Source organism: Bos javanicus, chromosome 20 (assembly GCF_032452875.1).
Source record: "Bos javanicus breed banteng chromosome 20, ARS-OSU_banteng_1.0, whole genome shotgun sequence".
In the NCBI taxonomy this organism is placed as follows: Eukaryota; Metazoa; Chordata; class Mammalia; order Artiodactyla; family Bovidae; genus Bos; species Bos javanicus.
The window spans coordinates 230,196-240,019 of NC_083887.1; the positions used below are offsets into that span (position 1 = coordinate 230,196).

Consider the following 9,824-nt stretch of genomic DNA (forward strand, 5'->3'; position numbering starts at 1 on the left):
GGACAGGGGAACCTGGTGGGCTGCTGTCTATGAGGTCGCATAGTCGGACACGACTGAAGCGACTTAGCAGCAGCAGCAGCGTGCATATTTTCAAGAAAAACAAATTTCAGTAAATCTAAGTATCAACTTGTTAATCTTTGTTCTAATGGGAAGGACTGGAATCTTGGCAAACCCCTACCAGCACAGAAATCAATACTTGCATAATCCTCTTGCCACATCCAAATGACCCCCTCCCCCCACTTCAAGATTCAAATTTGGTGGGGTTGATGATATAAAACCCAAGAAAAAAAGGGGTAACAGGAACTTCATTCAGGTGTCTATTAATCAAAACATACAGACTTTAGCTGGAGTCTGGGAAGATGGGTGTCCTTAGGAGAGATGACTAGATCAATACTCAAAAAACCAGGCAAACACAGAATAACAATATGCAAATATTTCAAGCCCCATTTATATCTGGCTTTGCACACTACCAAATTCACTGGAGTCTATGTCTACTGTAACTTTGTAGCAGTTCCTAAACTTACCAGATTTTACCAAATATTATGTATAACAGGCCCAACTCTGGCCAATTTTTACTCACTGTATAAAGGTTTTTAAATGGTTCAATCAAAAGTTAAGTCACGTAGATGAATGGATAAATTAAGTTGTACATATTTACAATGGAATATTACTCAGCCACAAGAAGGAAAGAATTTGATCAGTGGAGCAAGCACAAGCTGGAATCAAGATTGCCAGGAGAAATATCAATAACCTCAGATATGCAGATGATACTACCCATATGGCAGAAAGTGAAGAGGAACTAAAGAGCCTCTTGATGAAAGTAAAGAGTAGAATGAAAAAGTTGGCTTAAAGCTCAACATTCAGAAAACTAAGATCACGGCATCTGGTCCCATCACTTCATGGGAAACAGATGGGGAAACAGCAGCTGACTTTATTTTTCTGGGCTCCAAAATCACTGCAGATGGTGATTGCAGCCATGTCCTTGGAAGGAAAGTTATGACCAACCTAAGAGCGTATTGAAAAGCACTTTGTCAACAAAGGTCCGCCTAGTCAAGGCTATGGTTTTTCCAGTGGTCATGTATGGATGTGAGCGTTGGACAAAAAGAAAGCTGAGCACCAAAGAATTGATGCTTTTGAACCGTGGTGTTGGAGAAGACTCTTGAGAGTCCCTTGGACTGTAAGGAGATCCAATCAGTCCATTCTAAAGGAGATCAGTCCTGGGTGTTTATTGGAAGGACGGATGTTGAAGCTGAAACTCTAATACTTTGGCCACTTGATGTGAAGAGCTGACTCATTGGAAAAGACCCTGATGCTGGGAAAGATTTAGGGCAGGAGGAGAAGGGGATGACAGAGGGTGAGATGGTTGGATGGCATCACCAACTCATTGGACACGGAAGTTGGTGATGGACAGGGAAGCCTGGCGTGCTGCAGTTCATGGGGTCGCAAAGAGTCGGAAATGACTGAGCGACTGAACTGAACTGAGTGAGGCAGATGAACCTAGAGCCTGTTTTACAGAGTGAACTAAGTCAAAAAGAGAAAGACAAATATCATGTATTAACACATATATATGGAATCGAAAAAAATGGTACTGATGTATCTGTTTGCAGGGTAGCAATACAGACACAGATAGAGCAGACTTGTGCACACAGCTGGGGAAGGAGAGGGTGGGAAGAACTGAGAGAGCTCCAATGAAACACGTGCACTGTGTGTGTGTTGTCGCCTCTGACTCTGCAGCTCTATGGACCATAGCCTGCCAGGCTTCTGTCCCCGGGATTTTCCAGGCAAGAATACTGGAGTGGGTTGCCATTTCCTACTCCAGGGGATCTTCCCAACCCAGGGACTGAACCCATATCTCTTGCATCACTTCCACTGGCAGGCGGATTCTTTACCTTGCCAATGTAAAATAGATAGCCAGCGGGAATTTGCTGTACAACATGAGGAGCTCAACCTGGTGCTCTGTGACAACCTAGAGGGGTGGGAGGGAGGCTCAAGAGGGAGTGGACATATGTACACCTATGGGGAATCAATGCTGATGTATGGCAGAAAACAACACAACACTGTAAAGCAAATATCCTAATACAAATTTAAAAAAAAAAAGGGGGGGGGGGGCAAGTCAATAATATATACTTCCTCTGTATCAGCACAGAGAACCAGTCCAAGGAACATACCAGACAGAAACCAGGCCCCATATTTTAAAAATTGAAGAGAACGGGTATCAATTTTTGCCTTTGAGTGAAATACCTACTGTGCGAAAATCTTTTTCAAACTTGTAAGCACCACCTCCTGTAGCACATAGCACCGTGTGTAATGTTGAGAAGTTTTTATCTCTTCCCATTTGGATAAAAGTAGGCAGGTCCTGGGTTGGAAATCTGATAAAGTGCAAGTTCCCTCTCCGGCCAAAAAGTGTTAAATCTTTCAGTTCAAGGTGTACATCCCGAATACCAGTGGATCCATATGCTACATTAGAAGTCAAATATTTCCGGATACTTTTTAAGCTCTCAACTTCTTCTTGTTCTTCCTCTGCTGTGATATCAATAGGTTCAAAATATGATAGCTTTACCAGAGTTCCCCCGATGTCCATGCCAAACCACGGGAAAGCTGTGGATAAAAAATTAAAATATATATCTTGATTTTGGAAATACAAATGAGGAACTAGTTAATTAACCACAAACTTTATTTACTGTGAACCATGCACTCAGTCAACTTATGAGGTAAGACACATCTTCCATGTGCAACTCACCCTTTTCCCTTCAAAGTGTTACTCTGTGCATTTTCTAAAAACCCTGAAACCTAGGATTCCTGGATCCCAAGGACCTTTTAATTCTTGCTCTGTGACAATCTAGAGGGGTGGGAGGGAGGCTCAAGAGGGAGTGGACATATATATATCTATGGATAATCCATGCTGATGTATGGCAGAAACCATACATCACACACCTGTCACAAGTAGGCATTTCTTTTCATTTACTATATACTTATCATGTGCTCCAGGAGATTAAGACAAAAAATAGGACCAATTTTGTCTTAATAGTAGTATGTCATCACCTTTTGAAAATGTTTCTAAAAAGATTTTAATGTAATAAAATTGGTCTAGAATCATGTCAAGTAACCCAAGAGAAAAGAACCTCCCTTTTATAAGAAACTTTTTCCTTTGCCCATTAAACTTACTAGGCTTCTTTAAGGGCCTCTGGTTAATAAAAATTAGCTGTTGATAACGTTGAAGGTAAACCTACCTGGAGATAGGCACACTCGGGTAGGGAGCATCATCTGGACTTGGGACTTGGTACTCTTACTAACTGGGCTGTTTGACACTGGAGAAACCACTAACCTGTCAAAACCTTAGTTTCCTTAAGGTCTCTTTCTCTTCTCTGGGATCTTAATCATCATGACAGTGAATGAAAACTAATTTCATAGTTAAGATACATAGATTACAAAATGCCTAACAGCAGGTATTTAACAGTTCATTACGCATAAGTTGTCAAGGATAAGCAGTTCCCTCTAAAATTCCACTCTGTTTCTTCAGCATTTATATTTACTTGGTATGAGTGTACCGTTAGAAACTGGGAACATCAACTCAATGAGAAAGGATTCTGTACATTTCTCTGTTCAGGCACTATGCTCTTGTCACCTATAGATTTGTATAAACAACTAAGATGCTGAAGAAACTAAATTTTCTCTGTTTTGTCAGGTGGCTAGCAATGGAGGCCATCTTAAATAAGTAAAAAAAATAGAGTCAGCTCTTAAAGGAGGGGTAACTGGAGACGCTATAATGCAGAACATGATGTTTTAGTAACCATAACATACAAACTAGAACATGATAGCTCCCTGCTTTCTTGCAGAGATCCCTTCAGTTCAGCAGAGTTCTAGAATTTATTTCCTTATGCCAGAGAATCAATCACCATTCAAAAAGTATGGAGGAGGCCATCAGAATACAGAAAATACATGTTCTTAATTATGATCCACTCCTTTCATTCTAGCAAGTGATCTAACTGCCATTGCCATTAAAGCAAATATTTAAGCTGGTTACTTTGTCATTAACCAAAGGGAGAGGGAGAATGGCCATGAAATTAAAGTTTATTTACTTACAATAAAACTACAAAGTTAAGTACAACCACAGGCCTACTGATAGCTCCAAGAGGTAAGAAAAATATCACTTTCTAAAGAAATCAGGCAAATCTATCAATAGCTTTGTTGCTTCTAGCCTAGGGACAGGTTAAAAGTAGGTTACAGTACAAAAGCATCCTACTTCCTACATATAGCCTAAGCATTTCTCATTCTTTTGGGAATAAAACTCTGCACTGTCAAGGTGGGGGGAAAAAAAAAGAACCAAAATACACATCTAATGAACAAAATACACAATCTATAAATATAAATAACTCCTCTGATGATGGCAAATAAACATTATCTTCTCCAGTCTTTTGAGCATTTCCTAGAATCTCTCAAGATCTGTTTATGTGACCCTCCAAAAAACAGGAGCTTCTACTCTATTTCTGACCTAAGCCCAAGAGAACTGCTCTATCAGTCCCCCATAAGTAACAAAAATATCCAGAACCACCTTAAGCAGAGTGCTACCTACCAGGCAGATTATGTATGCAAAAGAAGAAAACTGAATGTCTTTTCAGGTAATTAAACAGAAGATATTCTAGCCACAAGGGCAGACTGTTCATTTCCAAACAAGCTGTGCAGGAGTTTCCTAGTGGCCTACTGGTTAGGATCCCCAGCTTTCACTGCCATGGTCAGGGTTCAATTCCTGGTTGGGGAACCAAGCAAAGCAAAAAGCTGCTTGGTGTGGCCAAAACTAACTAACTAAATAAAAGTTTGGTCTTTCCTTAAGTGTTGGTAAGGGTAGGGGAGAAGCATTAAAAAGCTATTTAATTGAGACTGGCCCCATGTAGATTTTTGCCCAAAGGGATACTATGCCAAACTAGATTTAATTGTTCTTTAGCAGAAAGAGAAGGCAAAAGCTGAAAATGTTCAAAACATTAGTGGATTATTTTAAGGAACAAAATTCTAAACTGGACACGTGCACTAGTAAATTCCAGATATGGCTCAAGTTCTTGAATAAAAGGCATTTCACTCTTCCCAAGAATCATTCCAAATAAAAGTGCTGTTTTCAGACAGACTAAGAAAATAAACCATTTTCACACCTTCAGTATTATAATTCCTCAGACAAGCTTCAGAAGATATCCCCCATTTTGATAAATTAGTTACATCTCAGGGGATATCAGAAACTATCACCTTCAACTGCACCTTACCATCCATTTGAAGTGATTCTTCCTAAGTAGTGACTCAGTTTATAAACAGGCCAAATTACACAGAAGCAAACAGCACACATATGCTACATACCCCTCTCTGGTCTTGACAGAACCTTCAGGTATCTGACTGCTTGGATCAGCAAAGCACGCATACAAGCCTATACCGCACCACATTATAATATGCATATAAACGGGGCAGGGGCGGGGGGATGTACTGTCCGGGGTCTTCACAGCGGGGTGTGGGATTAGTTGTCCTGCAGCAGGTGGGCTCTTAAGTTCCCCAACCAGGGACAGAACCTGGGCCCACAGCAGTGAAAGCCCAGAATCTTAACCACTGGACAGCCAGGGAATTCCTTTATATATAAAACTTTTATTATCACCTTGTTAATCATGTTGCATGCCATACAGGTAACCAAAACAAAGGCTGACCCTTAACTTAGAAAGTCACATGAGCTGAGATACAGAGGACCACCACTGTTGAGACCTTTATTACCTATTATTTAAGTAGAGTGAAGAACACAAGTAAAGGTAAAGCAAATATTGCCATCGTTTTGGTTTTAGCAAAAAACTTGCATTAATGTTTCACTTCATCCTTCCCCTGGAGTTAAATACACAATTTCAAATGCTCACCCTTTAGTTATACAATCTAGAGGATGAATTCCTTTTCTTCTTTCCTGCTTAAATACATGCATGTGGTTTATAAGCTGGTATATTATTAGTGATGCATCAAAAAACCCAATGTTTTCTAACACTTATCTGTTAAGGAAGTGTGCCACACCAAAGTCACTTGCTTACCTAGTATGAGACACACTCTGAGTTATTAGTGCCCCTCTAAGGAGTAAACAACACAACGCATGGACACATGCCTTCCGTACCAGGTGCTCACTAAAGTTATAATCAAAGAAAGAAGCCCTACACAAGAACTCAAAACAAAACAAAATAAATATTTCTTTAGCTAACCCGAGTGGTTTGAAACATCAGAAATACTGTCCAGGGATTTCCCTGGCAGTCCAGTGCTTAAGACTCAAAGCTCCCAATGCAGGAGGCAAGGGTTCCATCTCTGGTCTGGGAACTAAGATTCCACATGCTGCGCAGCTTGGGCCAAAAAACAAAGAAAAGAAATAATACTTTCCAGATATATATATATATATATATATATATATATGTATATATATGTATATGTATGTATGTATTTATCCACAACAGTTCATAGTTGAAATACTTTCTTTACCACGGCACAAAAACAAGACGTTCTTTATATTTATTGTAAAGAACTGAGTAGACCTAAAGTCATCTTCTGGATATTAGAAACTGGCAATGTTATTTCAGGCTTCTAAATCATATTAACTGACTTTTTCAGCATAATTAATGGTCTCACAACGTACCACAATGTAGTAATAAGTAAATTACTTCTAAAAAACTAGGTGATCTTATGGTTGCCAGGGAAGGGGGAGAGGGATTCCTAGGGAGTTTGGGATGGACACATACACATTGCTGTATTTAAAATGGATAACCAACAAGGATCTACTGTATAGGGCATGGAATTCTGCTCAACGTTATGCAGCAGCCTAGATGGGAGGTGGGTTTGGGGGAGAATGGCCGAGCTGCTCTGCTGTGCACCAGAAACTACCACAACTTTGTCAGAGGGTTATACCCCACTACAAAAAGTTAAAAGATAAAAAAATAAACATATAAAAATAGGTTATTAGTCCTCAAACCTGTTTATTTTATAAACTCTAAATTATCATCTTTGCTAAATATGAAACACCTTTGACAGAGATGGTTTCCACACCTGATTACAAGTTTGCCCAATCTAAGTAATCAAACTGTTGTGGCAAAAATAAAATACCACGGGGTCAGAATATATGCTTGTCAAGGTTAAACTCACTTTCCTAAATGGAAATTCTAAAACAGGCTGAGAAAACGTATGTGTTGAAGGAAGATGTCCAACTGTTCTACTTTACAGCATCTGTTTAAGATTCATTTGATTTAGCAAATGTTAAATTAGAAGTGTTTCTATATTACTGTCATTAAAGCCTTCACATCACTATTGTATACACTGATGAAGGAGAACTCTTTATCTACCATTCTTTTAAAAAAAATCATTGTTTAAAAAATGTTTTAGGGGACTTCGCTGGTGGCTCAGTGGTTAAGACTCTGCACCGACAATGCAGCAGGCCAGGGTCCAACCAGTGGTTGGGAAACTTGAGACCCAGCTGCAATGATGACCCAGAGCAGCCAAATAAACATTAAAAAAAAAAAAAAAAAGTGTTTTAGTTGGCAGATAAAACCACCAGATCAGAAAGGTTTGTGCTTCCTTAAGTATTCAGACTATGCCCTACAGGTGCAAAACAAAAAACAAAAAACACAAAAACGAAGGACTATGAGTCAGGAGCCCGAGGGCATCGAACCTTATTTAGCATAGAGTAGGTCGGTGCAGCCTCGGAAAAGTTACTCTGGTGCCCAGTAAGTTCAATTTCCTCAGCATTAAATTAAAACTAAATTATCTCACATTTAAATGACAATAAGCAGATTTCAGAGAGCTTTGGTATGTTGACTCTCCACGGAGGTTTTCAAAAAACCGGAGGGGCGGTAAAAGGCAAGATCGCGCTCCGTTTTTACAGCAAGAGATTTCCTAGAACTGTTAGGAGAATCAAATGACACTGTAAAGTGGCAAAATACCAATACATTTCTAAGACAGAAGCATGCATCCCGTATTCCTAGTGGCCCTGAAGAATGGATTTCAAGTATGACAATGGCTGAGTGATTAAATAAGGCATTTATAGAAGTTTTAAGTAGTCTAAAAATAAAAGGAAGCAAATAAAAGCGACCTACTCTCTTTAAATATAGGGGAAAAAATTTTACGTACATGCTCTATAGTCTTAAAAAAATCTCTATATGAGTAGTCACCAAAACATTCTTAGAGGTCTGCTCTGAGTGGCGGGAATACCGGTAGTTTTGCTCTTTTAACAACGAAGAACTATTTGTCATTCTAAATAAAAACACACTATGGTAATCACCCACCGGCAGGTTACACGCACGTGTGTTTAAAAGCTCTAATTGTAACAACAGTGACAACTCCCGGGAACCGTGGATTTCAAGGACACAAGCAAAAAACTCAGAGATTAAAAAAAAAAAAAAAGTTATGAATGTCCCCGCGCAATTTGACAGCCGTGACCACCAGTTTGCAGCTTTACTTCAGAGGAAACTGGGAACGCGGACTGGTAGCTCTAATCTTGCCTGCCAAACCCCGAAACAAAAATTCCCGCTTGCACCTCCCAGATCTCAGGGAGGAAGTGCGAGAAAAGGCCAGGGGGGGCGGCAAGTGCTCGCCAGCCGAGCTTAGGGGGATGGGAAGAGAGCCTGGAACCTGGTGCTGAAAACGTCCCTCCGCCCCCATCCCGCGCGGTGCCGGCGGGAGCAACCCGTTTCGAAGCAGGCCGCCCGGCCAAGGGCTTTCGAGACGCGGCCTGACGTGCTCTCCCAACCCGACGAACCCAAACCCCCATCTTACAGGGTTTCTTGGCATCCTTGATCTTCATGGCGTCTGCCTGAGGGGCGAGGGGTAGCCTCTAGTCCGGCGCGCGGAGGGCAGTAGCTACGACTCCAGAGGTGGCTCTGGGCCGCGCGGGGAGGCCGGGCCAGTTCCTCCCCTCGGGCCGGGCTGGGCGGGCCAAGGGCGGGGCGGCGGCGCCTAAAGCTAGGCCCGGCCCAAGGGGCGGCCCCCCACCCCCTCGAGGGGCGGCCGGGACCGAGCAAGTAGGGGCAGGCCGCCGGCCTCGCCGATCCGGGGCCCCCGCCGCCGCTCCAAACAAAAGGCCCCGGTCCCCTGAGCCGCCGCCGCCGCACGGAGAACCAGCCCGCCCAGGCCCAGCTCCCACGTGATGCAAGCCCCCACTCCCTCCGCTCTCCGCCCGGCTGCTGGGGATTGTAGTTTCCCGAGTGGCGAGGACCCACTCTCAGGCTACAGTCCTGTAAATGTACTACAAAACCCAGGATGCATCGCGGGCCCTCCTCCGAGGCCCCTGCCCTTCCGGAGGTGGCCTCAGAGTGGTCCCAGAGAGAAGGGGGCGGGGCTTTAATCACGCCAGCGACGAGGCAACCAATGGAGACTGATGTGGGCGGGCTTCGGAAGTCCAACTCGCTAGCCTCGCCCGGCAGGGGAGAGAGAAGCGGAAGGAACTCTTTGCTGGTGCTGTCATGGCTGTCCTGCAAGTTGCAGACTTCCCCTGGAGGCAGAAAATGTGGTCAGTGTGCCAGAAAAAACGCTATAAGTACAGGGCTCTAGAGTCGCTCTTTAAAAAATACCGCTGAATACATTTGTAAATTAAAGTTATTCACGAAGAAATCCGCTGGCTTAATAGACACTTCGAATGCTGGAGTTGGGATGATGATGGGAGTCATAGTAATGGCAATAACAATAATAAGTACCATTTACTGAATGTTTACCATTCAGTAACCATTCTACCAACAGTCATGCGCACTCTGCTAAGCACTTTGGGGGAATTATTTAATTCAGTATCTTTGTGAAGTGTGTGCAATTATTTATCACTCATTTTGAAGAAGAGACAG

The 9,824-nt window shown here is 42.3% G+C and overlaps 1 protein-coding gene across 1 annotated transcript in view; it reads right to left on the reverse strand.

The window, feature by feature from the left end:
* Nucleotides 1–9,119, reverse strand: part of PANK3 (pantothenate kinase 3) — a 28,033-nt gene extending 18,914 nt beyond the window's left edge. The window contains exons 1-2 of the mRNA XM_061393165.1: nt 8,767–9,119; nt 2,246–2,598 (exon numbers count right to left, since the gene is read on the reverse strand). Coding sequence (XP_061249149.1) covers nt 2,246–2,598; nt 8,767–8,794 — 381 coding nt within the window. The 5' untranslated portion in view covers nt 8,795–9,119. The remainder of the gene's footprint in view (nt 1–2,245; nt 2,599–8,766) is intronic.
* Between the last annotated feature and the right edge of the window lie 705 nt (nt 9,120–9,824).